Raw genomic sequence first — 23,607 nt, 5'->3', positions numbered from 1 at the left:
GGAGAAACCGTCCAAGCCCAAGACGCGGGCCGTGCCTCAGGGGCCCAGGATTGGGAGTTGGAATCTCCAGTATTTGGAACATCCTTTCCTTGGCCATCTTCCTCTCCCCGCCTCTAAACTAGGCACGAACAGTGCCAATGGCTTCCCCTCTCCATCAGAAGAAACTCCCCAAGGCTCCCTGCCACTATTCTCTTCTTCTTCTGTTATTAAAAAGTAAGCAAGTGGAGCCCCCCGCCCCCAAATTAGATTATAACATTATCTATTTCTTAGTCAAAAGACCTCTTTCCCAGGAGAGGTCTGAGGGGCTTTCTTTCTTTTGGGGGGGGGCAATTTCTTATTTGATTTCTGATCAAAGGACTTTTAACTTCTCGGTCCCGTTATTGCATTATTTCAGGTGAGAAAATTTTCCAATTTATCCAAACAATTGCTTGAATAAGTGTAGACCACATACTTGGGTTGAAGAACTCAGCTCCTGTCCAGAAAGGGAGGGGGCTCCTCTAGGAAGAAGAGCTCCCCATCCCCACTCCAGAGACCCTCTGTCCTCCACTGTGGATGGCTTCTCCACAGCCCCAGCTCCCTCTTTGGCCAGAGCCTGTCTTCCTGGGGTGTTTTTTTCCAGAAGTCTTCTCTTTCTCAGGAGGAATGGAGAGACAAGGATTTGAGGGCAGAACCAGTGTCCCTGGTGGCAGTGAGGGTGCTTGAAGCAAGTGACCGGGGTGAAAAGAACCAGCTTTCTAATGGTGGTTCCCTCCACCCTGGACAGATGGTCTGTGAACCTGAGGCTATGATCCCCATGGGTTTTGGGGAAAACCATCAGCATCCTGTTTCCCAACAACTGGTTGTTTTTGATGTAGACAGTCTCCTATTTAGTGTGATCCCCTTTTAGGGTGTGTGTGAGCAGCACTTCAAAAAGCTAAAGGGAATTAAGAAAGCAAGAACATTATATGGTGGTTACTAGACCCAGTGGACAATCCAGTCCTTTTCACGCCCCACCCCACATATTTAAGGTTGAGCTGAGAGGGATTTTAAGCTCCAGTTTCTGAAATTGTGGTTGACATTCTCTGTGTCAATTTCTCCTTTCACTCTCTCAATTTTTACTGTTTCCTGGAGCTCTTCTGAGACAAACTCTACACAGGCAAGGTGAGTTGTGGCAGGACAGAGAGTGAGGGAACACTATTTTAGACCAACCAGCTTTCACAGAAGGTTGACTCCCCATCCTGAAGCATGAGAATGGGGGAGGGGATGGGGACGAGGCAAGCTTCCTCGTCCCACCAGAGGCCAGCCCCTGGGGGAAGTGCAGGCTCACACCGGGCGACCCCTCAGCCGGGGTCATGGAAAGGACAGGCAGAGAAGTCTAGAAACGCAAAGAAGTTAACGATGTTTGGCCGTCTGGGGGCTTATCGGTGTGTCGGGGTCAGGCGGGGGCCGAGGCAACAAGCTCCGGCAGACAGGGCCCGGGTCGGGGCTGCACAGGTGAGGAGGCTGACTCAACATGGGACCACGTGGCAGCTGGACTGGGGACAGTCACTTAGGAGCTTCTGGGAGGAAGGAAGGGGGTAGCTGGTGAAATATTAACTCCCCCTCCCCCGCCCCGGGTTATGAAGGGGGAACCACTCCTCAGAGGTCATGGACTAGAAGAGCCGGGAGGCTGCTACCCCTTCCTCTCTGCACCTAAGATCCAAACCCTTTCAGTTCTCAACCCGTGGCCTCTGGGAAGGTGCAAGTTCTCGATTTTCCTCTACCTCCTTGCTCCTCCTCCCCAAGGGCAAAGAGTATCTTGGCCTGGTGTGGGGGTGGGAGCGAGGAGAGGGTGAGCAGAAATCTTTAGGCATTAGACAAAGATGCACCAGATAAGCCAGGAAGGTCTTAAAGTAAATTGGAGGTCAGGCAGGGCGGGATATGAAAACCCTTTTCCCGTCCCTCAATTCTGATGGCGACTGGGGAGGGAGAGCGCCCAGGGCCCCCTCACAGTTTTCCCGTGGTTGAGTGTGCTTCCAGGCTTGGCAGGCGGGCTCAGGAGGATGCCTGGGAGGCTGGGGAGTCCCAAAGGTGATTACTGGCAAGGCAGCGTGGGGTTTCCAAGGCTGGATCACCTCTGCATTCGAGGCCGTTGGGCAGTGGCCGGGTTCGGGTGCCTCCCAGTGGTGAATCAGGCTTCTGACCTCAGCACCATCCCGGCCTTGCTCCGGAGGGTAAACATCCTCTGCACTTTGAAAACTGGTGGGACAAGAAAGCAAGGGGGTGGCTGGGAGAGGGAGGGAGGAAAGGAGAGAGGCTTAGAGGAGAGGAGGTTCTGAAATCCTCTTTTTCCTGCCAGGAATATTAGGGCAGCCTGGAGGACGAAGAAGGAGCATTCCGCTGTCGATGTTTCTCTCTAGCTAGATAAAAAAATCAGTTTTCTGGAGCCTCAGAAATGAGACTTTGAAAATGACCCCAGCGTTGGGGGATGGGGGAAAGGACTGTCAGGTCTCAGCTGGATTCCAATTCCCTCAGAAGCAGCTAAAGGACATCCCTCTGGAGGGACAGCGGGCATCTGTGAAGGGTTAGGGGCACAGTCAGGACAAGAGGAAATTCTCATTTCTTGGGGACAAACTTGGTTACTAAACCTTAAGAACATAGTTACTATGGCTATCATTTTTAATGTTGAATATGACGTAAAGGGAGCCTATTTTGACTCTCAATTCAAAGTCATTTTTGGGCCCTGGATGGAGTATGAAGAAGCTGTGAGGTCAAACAGACCCAGCATAGACCTGGATCCCTCTCCTCACCAGCTTCACCAGTTTCATCTCCCTGAGCATAGCCTCCTTGCCTGTTAAAGGGGGATAATACTAACAGCATTGACGCTGGAATCATATCAACACAGTATAGCCCAGAACTTCGTGTCAGCAAAAATGTCCCACCAGCCGCAGCTGCCTCTCAGACCTTCTTAAGGCCCTAATGACACATGTCCCAGAAAAATTCTCAGGCACTTGCCTCCACCCAATTACAGCCAAGTGACTAGAGTGACTGAGAAGTGAATTAAAGATAAAGTAACACCAAATTCCACTCTTCTCCACAGACCCCAGAGAAGAAGGAAGGAAGGAAGGAAGGGAAAAGGTAGGCGGAAGGGAGGATGGAAGGGTAGGAGGGAGGGAGGGAAAGGGCGAGAGCTCCATTCCCTTTCTTCAGGTGTCCAGGTTGTAGCCCACCACCACACCAAGAGAATCAATAGCTCTGCGAAGAGGCAGATGCTATTAAATCAAAGCTACCAAGTGCAGAGACACCCCTAACAGCTGGTATTTTACTCCAAGGATGAAAATAATGCAAGAAAACAGCCAGGCTGAAAACTCTTCTTGGACATCAGAAGACCTTCGTTGAAACTGCTCTAAACTGTCTACGACTTGGACGTTCATTGCTGAGTTCAGTTCTGTAAGACTGGAGTTGTCAAGATTCCCACGCTGTCTTCACGGGAGTCCTTACAGAAGCAGCGGGGGAACGGAGGTGACCACGCTGAAACGCACAGCTCTGCTCCCTGATTAGCCTTACACTGACCTAAACACTAGAAGCTAACTCCAAGCACGAAGTGCAAGTTCAAGCCACCGAGGTCCAGGCGTCCCAGGTCTCCCCTGGGTTTGGAGACATGGACTGTTCAGTCTTGAACTGACATGTATTGGTTTACTCCGCTTCTCAGGCTCAGTCTTCCTCTGTAAATGGGTATAGCAGCCCCCTCATGAGGTGAGGGTATAATAAAGCTCGTTATGCGCTTTGCCCCAGTACCTGGAACATGATAATTGCTGAATAAACAGCGATGCCTACGGATTCTCTGGTCCATATCGGAGGAAGCCTATTTCACGTCCTGACGTTACCTCAGAGGCTTTGTGGGGAGAAGCCGAGAGAGGAGCGAGGGGGAAGCGCTTGGTAACCGGCGGTCTGGCCCTGAGCATTCTTAGCGGAATCTCAGGCGCAGCCCGGCCAACCTCTGTCCTACTTCCAACCCGGACCCATCGTCCCCCGACCCCGCTGGGGCGAAAGCCTGGCCTCTCTACGGGGAGCCCTTTTGCCCGTGGCCGCGGCGCCGGAGCCGGGATGCGCTGGGCGGGACAGCGCGTGTGAGGCGCTGTGTCTGGGAAGCAGGCAGCCAGAAACGGTCCACCAGGGACTTTTCTCCCTTGGACTCAGCGCCCCGAGCCAGCCTACTCCCTGGGTGGCTTGGAACCGCACTTCGGGCCTGGGTGGTGGGGAGCGAGGTTTTTACCGCTCACGTCCCAGTCTCCAACAACAGGCAAACTCCCCCCATGCGCTTTTGCCGGGCGGCGTCTTCTGCAACAGAGGTTCCAAACCAGCTCCGCACAGGCCTCTCTCTCTCCCGGGGACCCGCAGCCCACTCTGCCTTCTAAATCCTCTCTCCAGAGACAGGGACTGGAGGACTTGCTCCAAGCGCGCCCTTCACCTCCTCTTTCCCAGGCTCCTTCTGATAATGGCTTTTCCCTGCAAGGTCTCCAGAAACAGAGCAAATGAATATGTTGGAGGAAAAGTACTGGTTCTGTCCCTCCTTCTCCTCAGTCATGTTGGAAAAATAATCAGAAAATTTCAAATAACCAGGAAATCTGCTGAGAAATGAGGACCCAGAAGGGAACAGCCAACCCAAGAACTGGCTTTTCTTTTTTCAATAGGAGCCCAGTCCCTCCATTAGATATGAATGTAGCTTCTGTGTGGCTGTCCGTGAAACATATATTTCCCAACCAGGCAGCAAGGGATGTGAATTTTCACTGGGCCCTAGGGACACCGAGAGGCTGCAGGTCAGAAGAGGGTCTTTTCAGACGGTGTCCAAACAGAACGAAATTATAACATGAAAGGCAGAGCTCTTGATTCAGATCTTTCCTGTTTAAATAAGGGGTGAGGGTAAGAAGCACTGGTGAAATATCCAAATAATTGCAAATATTTGTAAACAAATTCTTCTCACTGGGTCTCTATTTGTGTTGGTGGGTGTGACACGCAGAATCAGGGGTCCACTAGCTGTTTCCTGATAACCCCTCCCCCTCCTTTGAACTTCCCAGATGGCACTAGTGGTAAACAACCCACCTACCAATGCTGAAGACATGAGACGTGGGTTCAGTACCTGGGTTGGGAAGATCCCATGGAGGAAGGCATGGCAACCCACTGCAATATTCTTGCCTAGAGAATCCCATGGACAGAGAAGCCTGGCAGGCTGTAGTCCACAGGGTCTCAGAGAGTCAAACACGACTGAAGTGACTTAGCACACACGCACGCTGTGCTAAGAAACAGAAAGAACTCAAGTCCGGTTTAGAGTGTGAGAGCTCTGCCAGTGGAAGGACTGTGGGAACTGACAGGGGAGAGCTTGGAGTGAAGAGTGGAAGGGCAGAGGGGAAGAGAAGTGCAGCAGACACTGAGTCAGAGGCCCTGAGCCAAAGTCCTGGCTCTGTGTCTTTAATGTCTCCTTGCCTCAGTTTTCTCATCTGCAAGATGGGGATAATACTGATCTATAAGCCTGCTGTGAAGAATAAAAAAAGTAATACATGGGAACATGCTTGATCATCATTGAACATATGTTCCTTGGCCTGTGCCTAATTCAAAGGGGATCATGGCAAGAATAGCAAGGGTCCAGGTTTTGCCCCAACCCAGGGATGGGTATGAGTGTCCCTCTGGCTATTTGATGCCCTGACCCCTGGGCTCAGCTGGCTCCGTCTCACCGTCTACCAGATCCAAGGGAAAGTGAGAGTCCATCTCAGCAGGCTGCCCCAGCCCCTGTTTACTTTGGCCACGTTGTGATGGCCCTGCTGGGTTTGCCAACAGGATTTGGGTGTTTGCTCTCCTGCCTGGCATGACTGCAGAGGCAGCTGGCACTCTGCTCCTGATTGTCATGCTGACCAATGTTGCTCACAGCAAGGGGATGCTGACTCCCTGCTGCTCCCCCCGCCTCAGATGGATGGAGTCTCTTTTTATTATCATTCCTAAGACTCCTAGGCTCAGGAAAGCAGGGTGGTAGAGAGATACCACAGTCTCCCTTTCAAATGGCTGCCCAAAGAGTATGTACTCAAGAATTAAAAGGAACCAGGAAATAGCAAAAGAAATCATAGAGATGAAGATACCAAGCACAAAATCTAAATTAAAAAAAAATTAAGTCCTAGGTTTTGCTTTTTTTCCTCATGCTTTTTCAGAACAGTAGATGTTCAGGAGTAAAAAGGAAGAGGCTTACTGAGGCCACCCCAGACCAGTCATGGCCCATGGTTCAGGAAAGTCATGGCAGAAGCATGATTCGCAGGTGCACGGTGGGGAAAACACACGCTCAGAACGATCCCTTCCCACCTCAGGGCAGCTCCTGGAGCCTCTCACCACCTCCCCGGCACATGGTGTGCTCTCAGGAGACGTGGAATATCCTCCACAGGACACATTGCCGATTGGCTTTCCTAGGCTGCCAGTTAATAACTTAAGAGTCATGCCTGGAGAATGGAAAATAATTGAAAGCAATGCTTAGTAAATTGCAGTTTCAAGGTCTTCATTGCCTTTCTGACAATTTGCAAAACCCATTTTATTGCTTTTTTAGATTCCTTGAGTTGAAATGCCACTGTGTGCTGTAATTAAGCTAAGTGACACGCCAGCTGTAAAGACAAGGCTTGTGAATGATTACATTTGGCTCATGTAATCATCCAGCATGGGTGGGGGAGGACACTTGGAACAGCTGCCAGTCTGCCCGCCCCACACTCCCTGCCAGGGTGGAGGGAAAACTGGACTGATTCTGAAATGGCCCTTTTAAGGCTAGGGAGAGCTAGCTTGCCTGTTTGAGGTGGCCACGGCTGTCCAGTGGGATGAGTCAGATGAGTGGCTCCCGAACTTCACTATGTATCAGGACCCTCTGAGGAAGATTTCTAAATCCAGGTCAATAACCCCCTACCCCAGCCAGATTGACTAATTTCGTCTGAGGGAGTGGAGGCACCAGATAGTTTTTTTAAGCTGCCCAGATAGTTTTGAGCCTAGAGAACCCGCCTGATCCAACATGGCTGCATTTAACAGCTTTGTCTTCAGGAAATCATTTTTGTATTTGGAAATGTGTCCTTCAGTGCTGCTCTTTTGAATCCATCTGGAGACAGGAACTCATCTATCTGCTTTATGAAACAAATACCCTGATCTCCATCCCCCAGAGCTCCAAAGTTCCTATCTTCTTTCACGGGACTCAGTTCTTTTTTTTTTTTTTTCCATTTATTAGTTGGAGGCTAATTAATTTACAATATTGTAGTGGGTTTTGTCATACATTGACATGAATCAGCCATGGAGTTACATGTATTCCCCATCCCGATCCCCCCTCCCACCTCCCTCTCTACCCAGTCCCTCTGAGTCTTCCCAGTGCACCAGGCCCGAGCACCTGTCTCATGCATCCAACCTGGGCTGGTGATCTGTTTCACTATAGATAATATACATGTTTTGATGCTGTTCTCTCGAAACATCCCGGGACTCAGTTCTTTTGAGGCCATCTTTCTTATTCCCTTTCCTTTTCCCCCTCCATTCATTCAGCTGCTGTGTCCCAGCTCTACAATGTTTGTCTCCCTTTCTTTCCCACAGTCAGCCATCCTGATAGGGGCTGCAAGCGCTTGAAACTTGGATCATTGTATGAGCCTCCTAACCTCTCTTCCAGCTTCGTTCTCTCCCCCTTGCTAGTCATCCATTCTACCATCTACGATGAGACTCACCTTTCTAACACTAAATAAAACCTATCCCATTCAAAAACCTTTAGTGGTTTCCTACTGCCCATTAAATTAGGTTAACATTTCCCAGGAAAACATTTTAGACTCTCCACTACATCCATTCATTTGGCAAGTATTTACTGAATCACAGTTAGGTCCTAAGCACCAGGCTGAAACCAAGGGATACAAAGAAGTACAGACATGGTACAGTCCAGTGGAGAGACAGCCACAAACAAGTTCACCATCATGAAGTGTACAATAATGAAACAAAGAACAGCTGGGTCTCCAAGGCCCTCTTTTAAACTATCTTTCCAATGTCATCTCCCAGTTATCCTTTCTGATCCAGCCAAATTGGACTGGACTTTACTTCTTGATCATGTCCCGGGTTGTTTATATTTTCTTCCAGAACTTTATTGCTCAGTCCCACACCTCATATTCACTTTTAAAAACCCTGTTTATATGGAGAAGATATTTGTAAATTACATAAAATGACAGTAAAGGGTTAACATCTAAAATATATAAAGAACTCACAAAACTCAATAGTGATTTTTTTTAAAAAGCCAAACAATCCAATAAAAAATGAGAAGGCCTGAACAGACATTTTTCAAAAAAAAAAAAAAAAGACATATAGCTGGTCAACACGTGAAAAGATGCTCAACATAACTAATTATCAGGGAGTAACAGGCAACAAGTGTTGGTGAGGATGTGGAGAAAAGGGAATCCTCATGTACTGTTGGTGGGAATGCAAATTGGTACGGCTACTATGGAAAATAGTATAGAGGTTCCTCAAAAAATTAAAAATAGAACTAACCAAATGATCCAGAAATTCTACTTTTGGGTATTTAGCCAAAGAAAATCAAAACACTAATTAGGGAAGGTATATGCATCCCTATGTTCATTGCAACATCATTTACAATAGCCCAGTTATGGAAGTAACCTAAGTGTCCTTTGATAGATAAATAGATGAAGAAGACGTAGTCTCTACATCCACAATGGAATATTCCTTAGCCATAAGAAGAATGAAATCTTGCCATTTGTGACATGGATAGTTCTAGAGAGTGTTATGCTAAGTGAAGTAAGTTAGACGCAGAAAGACAAATACCATATTATTTCACTTACACGTGGACTAAAAAACAAAACAAATGAACAAACAAAACAGAAACAGACTCATAGATACCAAGAACAAACTAGTAACCACCAGAGGGAAGGAAGGTTGGCTAAATAGGTGAAGGGGATTTAAGAGAAACAAGTTATAAAATAAATAAATCACAGGGATGTAATGTACAGCATAGGGTATGTAGTCACTAATATTGTAATACTTTGTTTGGTAACAGATGGTTACTACATTTATGGTGATGATCAATTCATAATGTGTGTAAATGTCGAACCACTATGTTGTATACCTGAAACTGATATAATATTATATGTCAATTGTATTTCAATTAAAAAATTTTTTTGAAGGAAAGGCATTTTGAACCTAAATTTTTATACAAAATTTCATACAAAGGCAAATAAATTATCACTGCAATGTGAAATTTTTTACATTAAAATTTTAATTAAAAAATCCATTTATCTTTTTCTGTCACCTCAAATATCACCTCTCCTAATGAAGCAGACTTAATCCTCACAACTAGGTGTGAGGGCATTCCCTTCTCATCCACCGATGCTCTTCTTTAGTGGAACTTAAACCCGACTAGGTATCCGGGGACCCATCTTACCCCACCGCACACTCCATGGGGGCAGGGACTGCCATAAGCATTTTTTGTCGCCCATAAGCATTCAGCAGACAATTGCTCCGCATAGCTCCATGGCTGAACAAGCGTGAGGCAGGCAGGGCTAGGAAAGCATCCTACTATTAATAGTTTTGCCTTTGGACAACCCGGAGCCATTACAGCCTCTAGGCAGGGTCAGCTGCCTAATTTGGTGGGCCCAGTGCAAAAATGAAAATACAAGACTCCTCGTTCACAAACTAATCAGAATTTCGAGATGGTAACAGCATTAAACCAGACGCAAGGCCCTCCTAGTGTAGAGCCCTGTGTGACTGCATAGACTGCATGACCATGAAGGTGACCCTGTCGTTAGGTTCAAAAGTGCTGGCACCAAATTGTCCCTTAGGAAGACAAATAATTCTGACTTCACCTTAAGAGACTCCCATTTTATCAGCTCAGGAACCTTGACTGGCTGGGGTTGGTGACTAGGGAGGAAGAGGGAAAGACACAGAGCTTCTAGGAAGTCCCATTTCAGCAAGTCTTACATCTTTTGTCTGGGTCAGACTATGACCTATGGCAGCCTGATAGTGACAGTGGCATCAGAAAAGGCAATTTGAGTTAGGATGGTAGGGAAGGCAGCCGGAAGATACTTGGGCACAGAGCTGCTAGTATAAGAGGAGGTCTGGTCTTTACCTGATGAAGCTACAACTGTCCTGATTCCTTTACTTAGGGCTCAGAGTTCTCCATCACGCCTAGCTCTTGGTCTTTTCTCTCTGGAGTTGGAGACCAACTGACACTGGCCTGTTGGTGCCCTGAGGGCTCCGGACTTCTGGAAGCTGGGAGTCCTTCCTTGCAACTCCTTCCTTCAAGTTGCTCTATCCTTGGGAGTATCCTGGATAGCAGTGCCATGTGAGGGACCCGTAAGAACGCCACTGGTGGGACAAATGGGACGTGTCCTGGGGCAGCACCCATAACTCCCAGAAGTCTTGGTCCTCCAGTACTGTAAGCTAACTGGGGGGCGGGACAAAAGGCAAGGCTGTTAGCCTCAGTAGTGCTAATGGGAGGTAGTCATAAGACCAGGCTCTCTAGATGAGGAAATAAAACTTTCAGTTGCTTCTGCAGGCATCGTAGACACTATAGGAAGAGACAAATCATTTCCTGGGAGTGAGAGGAAGAAATGGCAGAAATCCAGTCTGACTCTGCAAACAAAAAAAAAAAAAATTTTTTTCTTAGATTTTTCTTTAAAATGGCTTCTAGAATATTTAAGTCAATTAACCCATCATCACCATTCCTACCTTGTGGTGATTCACATCCACAGTAACCAGAAACTCATTTTACCTACACAACAGTCATATTCCTGGATCCTTATCATAGCCCCAAACATTTGACAAGGATCATTTAAGAGCTGCCAACCCAGCTGGTCCAGAGACAAAAAGTGGTGCTTGTTAAAAGCACAAACTTAGCTCTCAGCATCTGTGTGCCCCTGGCCAATTTACCTGAGTTCTCTAAACCTTGGTTTCCTCATTTGAAAAAAGAGAATAACAGTGGTACTTACCACAAAGAGTTGCTTTGAGGATTGAGATACTGTAAGCAAAACTTTTAGTACACCCAAAACAAGTGTTCAGTCTGTGTTGGGCTCAACACCATCAGCACAGTATCATTACCACCATCATCATTGTAGCTACCATTTATCAAGGAGAGTGCCAAGCACCCTGCATTAGCAAGCTTTAAATCATCCTTAAGTCCTACAAAAAGGGATTATTTATCCCCTAAAACTCAACTGTTAGCAGATCTGAAGCCCTGACCTCAGTGGCCTCACTGCAAAAGTGGATCCCAAGGAAGGATGATGAGGTTATAGAGATTTAAGCAGAAAAATGGAGGAATTTGTCAGGGCTCCCTTCCTCGCACGAGTCAGGATGGGATCTAAGTTCATGGCAGACTGGTAAAGAGGAAGAAATATTGGAATGCACCACTGTGTGAGGTTGGGCAAATCAGTTAATGTCCCCAAACCTTGATTTTCTTCCTCTGTAAATTGAGGATAAGGGAATAATTCTGTCTTGTCAACCTCACAGCATTGACCTGAGGATTACATGAGAGACAGTAGGTAAACGTGATGTGTGGAGGTATTGTTATTATACCTACAGAGAAAGTCCATGATCTGTCATTTGAACATCTACTCTGCTCTTTCCTTCTCTAATTCAAGCATTATTATACATAAGCCCTATTCTCATACCACATCCTGCTTTATTTGTAAATCAACATGTTGATAGGCATTCTGCCGCATATAATTAGACTTTTGCCAGTTTGCCTTGTCTGTGTCAGTTCCTTGCAGTCTGATCGGCTGGGAATTTTGAGAAGCCATTACTTGACCTAAAAGCAGAGGATAAGCTCTGAGATCTGGTGACTCCACACAATACCCTGGAAAGCTCTGCTTGACCTTGGCCACCACTGCTTCCTGCAGAAATACCTTCACTAAAGAGCCATTTATCATTCCCTCAGCTCTAACTGAAGACTAACATTAAAAATACCACTGGAAAGAAAGAGTGGCTGTAAGAGCTTGAGGATTGGGAATCAGAAACATCTGACTCAAACCCTTCACCACTGAAAGCTGTGGAACCTTCTGAATGTTAAACCTTATGCTCTTTGAGCCTCAGTTTTTTCTTTTCTAAACTTCACAATTATGACTGAAATTAAATTATATATATACAAAGAGAGAGAGAGAGAGTGCTAGTGTCTATAGAGTACATTACCCCCCAAAAAAGAGTAAATTTTACCATCATTAATATTCATCAGAAAACATGCCAGTACCTTCAGCCATCATCTACTATGGTACAAAAAGTCCATAATAGCAAGTGACCACATGACAAACTGCTCTTAGAAATCAGAGGCAGTGAAAAGAATCACCCCTAAAGAATCACCTGTTTATTAGATGAGTAAATTTATCTTTACTTATTTAGGAGAAAATATCAAAATCTTCTCTGCCTACAAAATCCCAGAGCTTCTCATGGAGTCCAAATCCAAGCTGCTGCTGCTGCTGCTAAGTCACTTCAGTCGTGTCCGACTCTGTGCGACCCCATGGACGGCAGCCCACCAGGCTCCCCTGTCCCTGGGATTCTCCAGGCAAGAACACTGGAGTGGGTTGCCATTTCCTTCTCCAGCGCATGAAAGTGAAAAGTGAAAGTGAAGTCACTCAGTCGTGTCCGACTCTTAGCAACCTCATGGACTGCAGCCTACCAGGCTCCTCTGTCCATGGGATTTTCCAGGCAAGAGTACTGGAGTGGGGTGCCATTGCCTTCTCTGCAAATCCAAGCTGGACTTTGCTAAAGAATGGCCAGAAGAAGCAGCATCCCATGTCTGAGCTGTTCACCAAGGTTCAACTGAGAGAGAAGCTGTCTTTGTTCCCAGACTAGCTACATGAGTGCCAGTGTGTACAGAGATGTGCCAAGAGGTTGTTGTCATTGTTCAGTCGCTCAGTCATATCCCACTCTGCGACCCGATAAACTGCAGCATGCCAGGCTTCCCTGTCCTCACCATCTCCCGGGGCTTGCTCAAACTCATGTCCATTGAGTTGGTGATGCCATCCAACCACCTCATCTTCTGTTGTCCCCTTCTCCTCCTGCCTTCAATCTTTCCCAGCATCAGGGTCTTTTCCAATGAGTCAGTTCTTTGCATCAGGTGGCCAAAGTATTGGAGCTTCAGCATCAATCCTTCCAATGAATATTCAGGACTGATTTCCTTTAGGATTAACTGGTTTAATTGCCTTGCCTTGAAAGTCCAAGGGACTTTCAAGAGTCTTCTCCAACACCACAGTTCTAAAGTATCAATTCTTCAGCACTCAGCCTTCTTTATAGTCAAACTCTCACATCCATACATGACTACTGGGAAAACATAGCTTTGACTAGACTGACCTTTGTCGGCAAAGTTAATGACTCTGCTTTTTAATACACTGTCTAGGTTGGTCATAGCTTTTCTCCCAAGGAGCAAGCATCTTTTAATTTCACGGCTGCAGTCACCATCTGCAGTGATTTTGGAGCCCAAGAAAACAATGTCTGTCATTGTTTCCATTGTTTCCCCATCTATTTGCCATGAAGTGATGGGACCGGATGCCATGATCTTAGTTTTCTGAATGTTGAGTTTAAGCCAGCTTTTTCACTCTCCTCTTTCACCTTCATCAAGAGGCTCTTTAGTTCCTCTTAACTTTCTGCCATAAGAGTGGTGTCATCTGCATATCTGAGGCTATTGATATTTTCCCTGGCAAACTTGATTCCAACTTTATCCAGCCCAGCATTTTGCATAATGTACTTTGCATATAAGTTAATAAGCAGAGTGACAATATACAACCTAGACATACTCCTTTCTCAATTTTGAACCAGTCCACTATTCCATGTCTGATTCTAACTATTGCTTCTTGACCTGCATACAGGTTTCTCAGGAGGCAGGTAAGGTGGCATTCCCATCTCTTTAAGAATTTCCCACAGTTTGTTGTGATCCACACAAAAACTATAGCATAGTCAATGAAGCAGAAGTAGATGAAGAAGTAGCCAAGAGCTTAGGGGATGAAGAAACCAACAGAACCAGCCCTCATCTTGAGGAGTGCCCTGTCTGGGGTTGGAGTAGGAGGATGAAGACCCTGCCTTCAGGGAAACCCCAGTGTGATGGTGCAGACATAGTCTATGTCCTTTGGAAGTCCTTGACTGGGGAGACAAAAAAGTCCAAAACAGGATGCATGTTATTTTTTCTGCTAAGAGGTCCAGAGTCAAATTCAATGGTCATTTTAGGAAGCACTTAATCATACCCTTTCAATATAATTATCTTCTCCCTTTCTCGGTGTGGCTTCTGATCATTATAACTTTAACACTCATATTGCATATAAGGTTTCATGCCCCAGGCTTCCTGGTGGTTCAGTTGGTAAAGAATCTGACTGCAATGCAAGGAGACCCATGTTTGATCCCTGGGTCAGGAAGATCCCCCTGGAGAAGTAAATGGCAACCCACTCTAATATTCTTGCCTAGGAAATCCCATGGACAGAGGGGCCTTGCAGGCTACAGTCCATGGGGTCACAGTGAGTCAGATACAACTTAGCGACTAAACCCCCACCACCACACATCATCCACCTCACTTTAAAAAATATTTATTTATTTACTTGGCTGCATCAGGTCTTAGTTGTGGCACACAGATGCAGCTGCTCCAAGGCATATGGGATCTTAGTCTCCCTATCAGGGGTTGAACCCATGTCCCCTGCATCACAAGATGGACTCTTAGCCACTGGACCACCAGGGATTACCAGGGAAGTCCCCTATCCTTCCCTTTAAAAATAGGAACATAAATAACTTAAAATTCTAGAAAATTATGAACCAGAGACTGTGGGGGTGGGTTTGAGCCCCATCAGGACTGAGGAGTTTTGTTCCTATAACAGGTCCACAGGTCAGGGTGGCCATCACAGGTTCCTCTGCCCAGGCCTGGGTCTACATGTAGGGTAGTCTTCATTTCCACACTAGAGAGATGTCTTCAAAAGGCAAATTCCCAGTGGCCTGTCCCAAATCTCGTGTCAGGATTTCCAGAGGTATGGCCTTGGAAACTACAGGCTTAACAAGGGTCCCCATACAATTCATATCATCAGGGAAGTTTGGGAAACACTAAGCCAATTTTTTCCTTTGAGGGTGGTGAGAGGACCATCAGAATACCTAGTGGAGCTTCTTAAAATGCAGATTCCTGAACCCCTCAGTAGGACCTACTGATTGAGAATTTCCAGGAGCAGGCCTTGGAATATGCATTTTTATGAGCACCCAAAGTGATGTGTATGGGTAGATAATCACTCGTCAGCCCTTCTGCAGAGTGAACTACAGGTCACAAGGGGGCCAGGTCAGACTGTCCGGTCAGTCTGTTTTAGGTGGCAGAAGTGAATGAGATGATTAAAGTGTATCTCCTTCTATAGGCAGTCAAGCAGTATAAATCCCTAAACCATCAGTTCAGTTCAGTTCAGTTCACTCAGTTGTGTCTGACTCTTTGCGACCCCATGAACTGCAGCACCAGGCCTCCTTGTCCATTGCCAGCTCCCAGAGTTTACTCAAACTTATGGCCATTGAGTTGGTGATGCCATCCAACCATCTCATCCTCTGTTGTCCCCTTCTCCTCCTGCCTTCAATCTTTCCCAGCATCAGGGTCTTTTCCAATGAGTCAGTTCTTTGCATCAGGTGGCCAAAGTATTGGAGTTTCAGCTTCAGCATCAGTCCTTCTAATGAATATTCAGGACTGATTTTCTTTAGGATGGACTGGTTGGATCTCCTTGCAGTTCAAAGGACTTTCAAGAGTCTTCTCCAACATCAGAGTTCAAAACCATCAATTCTTTGGCGCTCAGCTTTCTTTATAGTCCAACTCTCACATCCATACATGACTACTGGAAAAAAAACTTGGACTAGATGGACCTTTGTTGGCAAAGTAATGTCTCTGCTTTTTAATATGCTGTCTAGGTTGGTCATAACTTTTCTTCCAAGGAGCAAGGGTCTTTTAATTTCATGGCTGCAGTCACCATCTGCAGTGATTTTGGAGCCCAAGAAAATAAAGTCTGTCACTGTTCCCACTGTTTCCCCATCTATTTGCCATGAAGTGATGGGACCAGATGCCATGGTCTTAGTTTTCTGAGTGTTGAGTTTAAGCCAACTTTTTCACTCTCCTCTCTTCTTTCACTTTCATCAAGAGGCTCTTTAGTTGTTCTCTTTCTACCATAAGGGTGGTGTCATCTGCATATCTGAGGTTATTGATATTTCTCCCAGCAATCTTGATTCCAGCTTGTGCTTCATCCAGACCAGCGATCTCAAGATGTACTCTGTATATAAGTTAAATAAGCAGTGGTAACAATATACAGCCTTGACATACTCTTTTCCCTATTTGGAACCAGTCTGTTGTTCCACGTCCAGTTCTAACCCTCCACCATAGGCAATGCTATCTTGTAGAGCTCTAAATTTTTACATATCACCTTCCTTCAGAAGCACTAATGCTCTGACAGAGGGCTCCCTTGCCATGCTTAGGGGTCTTTGAATTTTCCTGGTTGTCCAGTAGTTAAGAATCTGCCTGCCAATAGAGGGGACACAGGTTCAATCCCTGGTCCAGGACAAGATTCCACATGTACGTGCGCTGTATCACAACTACTTAGCCTGCGGTCTAGAGTCCATGTGCGGCAACTACTGGAGTCCCTGCGCCTAGAGCTGGTGCTCCACAAGAGAAACTACCACAATGAGAAGCCTTCACGCTGCAAAGAAAAGTAGCCCCTGCTCACTGCAACTAGAGGAAGCCTGTGCACGGTAATGGAAACCCAGTAGAGCCATAAATAAATAAGTAAAAGCTTAAGGATCTTTGTTTCCAGATCTGCTCAGGCACCAGTGTCCTGTTGTTCTGTCCCCTTAGTACACGCCTTACAGGGCCAGCTCTCAGGTCAAGTGCCCTGGACCTAAGTAGGCTAGGCTGGCAGAGGACAAAAGGTATGGAGATCAACCTTTTCATGGTTAACATGGTTCTACTTCCAGGGCCGGCATTAGTGACTGTCTCAATTTCAGCCAGAAGTGGAAAACAAGGCAAAGTGTACTTAAAGCAGCGGGGCCAGATCAGTCATAGTAGAAACATATCAATACATTGCAAGGGGGTCACATTTTGACTGTGGTGAGTCTTTTCTTAAAACGTATTTATTTTGGACTATGCCAGGTTTTCGTTGCTGTGTGCAGGCTTTCTTTAGTTGTGGCAAGCAGTGGCTACTCTTCATTTCAGTATGCAGGCTTCTCATTGTGGTGGGTTCTCTTCTTGCAGAACACAGGCTGTAGGCATGGGGCTTCAGTAGTTGTGGTGGACGGGCTTAGTTGCCCCTCAGCATACGGATCTTCCCGGACCAGGGACTGAACCCATGTCTCCTGCATTGGTAGGCGGATTCTTTACTACTGAGCCAGCAGGGAAGCCGTGAAGTGAGTCTTAACTGTCTACTTACCTGCATGATTTTATGAATCTATCTGCCCACCTACCTACCCAACATTCCAGAAATACATGTAGAGTGCCTGCCAATGCTCTAGACACATGAAGGGAATATAAGTGGGCCTACCTAGTTCCTCTCACATCCTCTTTGACCAGAGATCAGGCAGTGACTGTATGCTTCCTGATCTTGCATACACAGGTCTTTCAAAGCACCTGTATGGCTTCTGCCAGGCCTTGGGTCCAGTCGGGCTGGAGTGGCAACCACCAGCAGGTCTTTCAGGGAAACATCAAGGCCGTGAGAATTCTGTAAGAAGAGGAAGGAGGGCACATCCAGCTGCCTCTTCTCGCCAGAGCTTCGGCTGCAAAAGTAGGACTCCCGGGGCAGGGAGGGGTTTTCTGGAAAGGCAAAGTCATTGGCATCATCAATCTGTGCTGCTGGACTCAGCAGAAATTCTTGGTGAAAGACACCTCCCACTAGGGTCTCCTGCTTAAAACTGGCTGAAGCTCCTTAATTAGAATCAGCCACTGCGCCATTCTTCTAAACAGTTTCTCTTCCCTTTTTTTTTTCCCCAGACTTAACACCCCAAACTTGTACAGGCTCAGCTGAATGGGCTTCATCTGAATAAGAACCAGAAAAGATTGAAAAGGGTACTTAGACATAGCTTTCTATTTTTATCACTTTTTTTTTTTTTTGCTTTCCCCTTAAGGCTAGAGACTCCGTAAGTACAAAGACTAGGTCTCCACTATCAGACTCGGATCTCCCTGAAGGCAGGGGCTTCAGCCCCCCTCAGATGGGGCACTCCCCAAGATTAGGCTGGTTCTGTTGGTTTCTTCATCCCCTATGCTCTTGGCACATCTTCAAACACACTGGCACTCACGTGACTGGTCACTCAGCACCAGCTTTGGGTTGTAGTGAGCTGGGAACAAAGACAGCTTCTCTCTCAGTTGAACCTTGGTGAACAGCTCTGACATGGGATGCTGCTTCTTCCGGCCATTCTTTAGCAAAGTCCAGCTTGGGTTCGGACTCCACGAGAAGCTCTGGGATTTTGTAGGCAGAAAACTGTTTGATACTTTTTCTGGGATGAGGTGCCAAGGCACCTGCTGTGGCTTGCATTTAAAGGAGGCCACCCTGTCCATCTTTGGGCTGCTACACTCAGAGCTGGCTGTCACAGTCACATTCAGCAGACGTTCAGGGGTGTCTGAGACCAGGGTGGTAGATTCTGGGAAGGCTTCTACTGAAGTTAGAGGCTGGAAGAGAAAATGGTCCAAAATGAGATTATGAAAAGCCAAGGGCTCCTTCCTAGGCTCCTTTTAATTAAAACAAATAGATGAAGAGCTGAATTCATGAGCAATAAGATTTTGGTCAGAACAGTTTCTAACCATGAATTGGTTAAACACTAAGGCGGAAGATGGTGGCGAATGTCCACAGAGCTTCCTCTGGAGGTCTTTAAATGTGAGAGAGACTTTAAACACTAGAGACTGGTAATCAGAGAAATAGGTATTATTTTACAACTATTAAACTGGCAAAAAATAGAAAGCTGGAGATCAGTGTTGGTGGAATGCAAGGGAGCTACAGGGATGCTCATGCACTGCTGATGAGAATGTAGGTTGGTCCAGACACTCTGGTGAACCATCTAGAAAGATAAGTAAGATAAGATTACAATCCGCACACTGCAATGAAGAGTAGCCCTTGCTCACCACTACAGAAAGCCTGCATGCAGCAACAAAGACCCAGTGCAGTCAAAAATTAATAAATAAGATTACAAATACCTTGTGACCCAGCAATTCAGCTCCTAGCTATAGATGCTAAATAAGTTATAAGATCACTCCTTTTAAAAAAGTATGTACACCAATGTTCCCAGCAACATTATTCACAATAGGCAAAAGGTGGATACAGCCCAAATGTCCACCAACAAATGAATGAATAAACAAAATGTGGTATAGGTACAGTGGAATATTATTACCATCCTCAAAAGGAAGGAAATTCTGATACATGCTACAACATAAATGAACTCTGAACAGGTTATGCAAAGTGAAATAAAGTTAAGGTGTTATTTGCTCAGTCATGTCTGACTCTTTGTGACCCCATGGACAATAGCCCACCAGGCTCCTCTGTCCATGGGATTCTCCAGACAAGAATACTAGAGTGGATTCATCAAGGTATTGCTGGGCTGTAAAATAAGACAATAAATTTTAAGACACTGAAATTTTATCAAAACATTGTACAAACCAAAAAGGAATCAAATTAGAAACTAATAGCTATAAGCCACAGGACTGGAAAAGGTTGGTTTTCATTCCCATCCCAAAGAAAAACAATGCCAAAGAATGTTCAAACTACCACATAATTGCACACATCTCACATGCTAGCAAAGTAATGCTCAAAATTCTCCAAGCCAGGCTTTAACAATATGTGAGCAGTGAACTTCCAGATGTTCAAGCTGGATTTAGAAAAGGTAGAAGAACCAGAAATCAAATTGCAAACATCCTTTGGATCATAGAAAAAGCAAGAGAATTCCAGAAAAACATCTACTTCTGCTTTATTGACTATGCCAAAGCCTTTGACTGTGTGGAGAGATGGGAATACCAGACTACCTGATCTGCCTCCTGAGAAATCTGTATGCAAGTCAAGAAGCAACAGTTAGAATTGGACATGGAAAAATGGACTGGTTCCAAATTGGGAAAGGAGTACATGAAGGTTGTATATTGTCACTGTGCTTATTTAACTTACATGCAGAGTACATCATGAGAAACTCGGCTGGATGAGGCACAAACTGGAATCAAAATTGCTGGGAGAAATATCAGTAACCTCAGATATGCAGATGATACCACCCTTATGGCAGAAAGAGAAGAACTAAAGAGCCTCCTGATGAAAGTGAAAGAGGAGAGTGAAAAAGCTGGCTTAAAACAACATTCATAAAGCAATTATCCTTAAATAAAAAATAAATTAATTAAAAAACTCAACATTCAAAAAACTAAGATCATGGCATCCGGTCCCATCACTTCACGGCAAATAGATGGGGGAACAATGAAAAGTGACAGACTTTCTTTTCTTGGGCTCCAAAATCACTGCAGATGGTGACTGCAGCCATGAAATTAAAAGATGCTTACTCCTTGGAAGGAAAGCTATGACCAACCTAGATAGTGTATTAAAAAGCAGACATTACTTTGCCAACAAAGGTCCGTCTAGTCAAAGCTATGGTTTTTCCAGTAGTCGTGCATGGATGTGAGAGTTGGACTATAAAGAAAGCTGAGCACTGAAGAATTGATGCTTCTGAACTGTGGTGTTAGAGAAGACTCTAGAGAGTTCCCTGGACTACAAGGAGATCAAACTAGTCAATCCTACAGGAAATCAGTCTGAATATTCATTGGAAGGACTGATACTGAAGCTGAAACTCCAATACTTTGGCCACCTGATGCAAAGAACTGATGCAAAGACCCTGATGCTGGGAAAGACTGAAGGCAGGAGTGGGAGAAGGGGACGATAGAGGATAAGATGGTAAAGATGGAATCACCGACTCAATGGACATGAGTTTGAGCAAACTCCAGGAGTAGGTTATGGACAGGGAAGCCTGGCATGCTGCAGTCCATGGGGGTCGCAGAGTCGGACATGACTAAGTGACTGAACTTACTGAATAGCAATAAGATATCTAGAAAACTCTTAAATATTAGAAAATTATACAATATACTTCTAGATCACCCATGGAACAAAAATGAAATCACAAGGGAATCAGAAAAATATTCCAAACAATGATAAAAATGCAACATATCAAAATTTATGATATGAAGATAATCTGGTATTTACAGGGAAATTTATAGTGCTAAACACATATTAGATAGGAAGAAAGGCTTACAGTAAATAATCTAACTTTTCACTTTAAGAAATTAGAAAATAGTGATTGAATTAAACTAAAAGCTAATAGAAAAAAGGGAAATAATAAAGATAGCACTGGGGAAAAAAGGAAATAATAGAGAAAACACTGGTGGCTCAGTGGTAAAGAATCCTCCTGTCAAGCAGGAGATGCAGGTTTAATCACTGGATCAGAAAGATCCCCAGGAGAAGGATATGGCAACCTACTCCAATTTTTTGCCTGAGAAATCCCATGGACAGAGGAGCCTGGTGAGTTACAGTCTATGGAGTCACAAAAGAGTCAGACACGACTTAGCAATGAAACAACCAACAACAACACTGGAAAGCAATAGTAACAGAAAATAAACTGTAGAGAAAATTAACAAAGCCTAAAATTGGTTCTTTAATTAATAAAATGGATAAGCTCATACTAAGATCAAAATAAAGAGAAAATACAAATGCTTTTATCATCCATGAAAAAGGAGACATCTTGATGTATCATGAAGACATCAAAGGGATAAGAACATTTAAAACAAGTAGAAGGGACAGTAGTTTGGTTCTGATTCTAGCTAAGGTGAATTAAGCATATTGCATCTATCTTTCCCATAGGCTATTCCTACAAAACCTGCACAGAATGCATGCATAGAATAGTTATCTGACAATTCTGAAAAGTAAACAGTAGCAAGCAGATGGAGGAAGATTTGAGGAAGATGAGAATTCAAAGCACCAGCAAGTCATCAGTGCTGCGCTTAATCGCTCAGTCGTGTCCAATCTTTGAGACCACATGGACTGCAGCCCGCCAGCCTCCTCTGTCCATGGGGATTCTCCAGGCAAGAATACTGGAGTGGGTGGCCATGCCCATGCCCTCTTTCATGGGATCTTCCCAATCCAGAGATCAAACCCAGGTCTCCCACATTGCAGGTGGATTCTTTACCATCTGAGCCACCAGGGAAGTTTACTGTTTTTTCCTTCAGTATGCCCTGACCTGAACTCAAGGCAACTCAAAATTCAAAAGTGGGTATGGGGGAATATTCACTAGTTTGTTGTCTTTTTTTAGATTCTACATATAAGTGATGTCATACAGTATTTGTCTTTCTCTGTCTGACTTATTTCATTCAGCATAACGTCCATCAAGTCCATCCATGTTGCTGCAAGGCAAAATTTTGTCCTATTTATGGCTAAGTAACATTCCTTAGCCAGCTAAGTAATTCCTTAGACAGAGAAAGCTCTAAGAGAACCTTCTAGTTGTAGCTCTTCTTTTCTTTTCTCTACTCTCTTTGCCCCCATGTCCATGATGAAAATCCTGAGGTGGATTTCAGTAATGAATAGAATTCAGTGATTAATAGAATGAGTATACAGAAATTTAATAAGAATACAGAAGAACTGAACAACATCAGCAACCAAATAAATCTAACTGACCCACTGCCCAACAGCAGCAAAATATTCTTTTAAAGTGCACATGAAACATTCTCGAAAAGAAACCATGTTCTGGGTTATAACATAAACTTTAATAAATTTTAAAGAGCTGAAATAATATAAAGTGTGTTCTCTGATGATATGGAATTAAATTAGAAATCAATAACAGGAAAATCCCCAAACAACTGAAAGTTAACACATTTCTCAATTGCCAAGACATGAAAGCAACTTAAGTGCCCAGCAATAGAAAAATAGATAAAGATGTGGTATAACCACACACACATACACACACACAGACATACACAAACACACACACAAAAGAATGTTACTTAGCCATAATAAGGACCAAATTTTGCCATCTGCAGCAACATGGATGGACTTGGAGGACATTATGCTAAATGAAATAAGTCAGACAGAGAAAGACAAATACTGTATGATATCTCTTACGTGTAGAATTTAAAAAATACAACAAACTAGCAAATATAAAAGTAGAGAAGCAGACTCACATATAGAGAATAAACTAGTGGTTGACAGTAGGGAGAGGGAAGTGGGGAGGGGTAATATAGGGATAGGGGAGTCAGAGGTACAAACTATTAGGTACAAAATAAACTTCAAGGATATATTGTACAACATGGGGAATTGAGACAATATTTTATAATAACAATAAATGGAGTGTAACCTTTAAAAATTGTGAATCACTATATTGTATATCTATAATTTATATAATATTACACAGCAAATATAGTTCAATAAAAAAACACAAAAATAAATAAAATTTTAAAAATTAAAAAAAATCCACATTTCTAAATAACCCAAGGGTCATAAAGACAATCTCAAGTGAAATTAGAAAACATTTTGGACTAAACGAAAATGAAAATAGATCAAAATTCGTGGTATCTAGTTAAAAGTTGTTCTTAGAAAGAAATTTATAGCATGACGTGTGTATATTAGGAAAGAAAGTCTTATTTAACATCCTAAACTTCCCCCTTAAGAAATT

The 23,607-nt window shown here is 44.5% G+C and overlaps 1 protein-coding gene across 5 annotated transcripts in view; it reads right to left on the bottom strand.

Moving 5' to 3' along the window:
• Nucleotides 1–9,209: 9,209 nt before the first annotated feature.
• The window catches only part of TTLL6 (tubulin tyrosine ligase like 6), a 61,373-nt gene continuing 46,975 nt past the window's right edge, over nucleotides 9,210–23,607 (bottom strand). For 2 of the 5 annotated variants that reach the window (XM_070479334.1, XM_020870773.2), the window contains 3 exons: nucleotides 18,226–18,595; nucleotides 17,475–17,743; nucleotides 9,210–10,587 (listed from right to left, as the gene is read on the bottom strand). In XM_070479334.1, the coding sequence (XP_070335435.1) occupies nucleotides 17,475–17,743; nucleotides 18,226–18,595 (639 nt within the window). In that variant the 3' untranslated portion in view covers nucleotides 9,210–10,587. Of the gene's footprint in view, nucleotides 10,588–13,664; nucleotides 16,215–17,474; nucleotides 17,744–18,225; nucleotides 18,596–23,607 lie in introns of those variants that run through there. The other 3 variants (XM_070479333.1, XM_020870772.2, XM_070479335.1) reach the window with 3 other exon arrangements.

This window comes from Odocoileus virginianus, chromosome 17 (assembly GCF_023699985.2).
Source record: "Odocoileus virginianus isolate 20LAN1187 ecotype Illinois chromosome 17, Ovbor_1.2, whole genome shotgun sequence".
NCBI classification, from domain to species: domain Eukaryota; kingdom Metazoa; phylum Chordata; class Mammalia; order Artiodactyla; family Cervidae; genus Odocoileus; species Odocoileus virginianus.
This window is presented reverse-complemented; position numbering and strand designations above follow the sequence as displayed.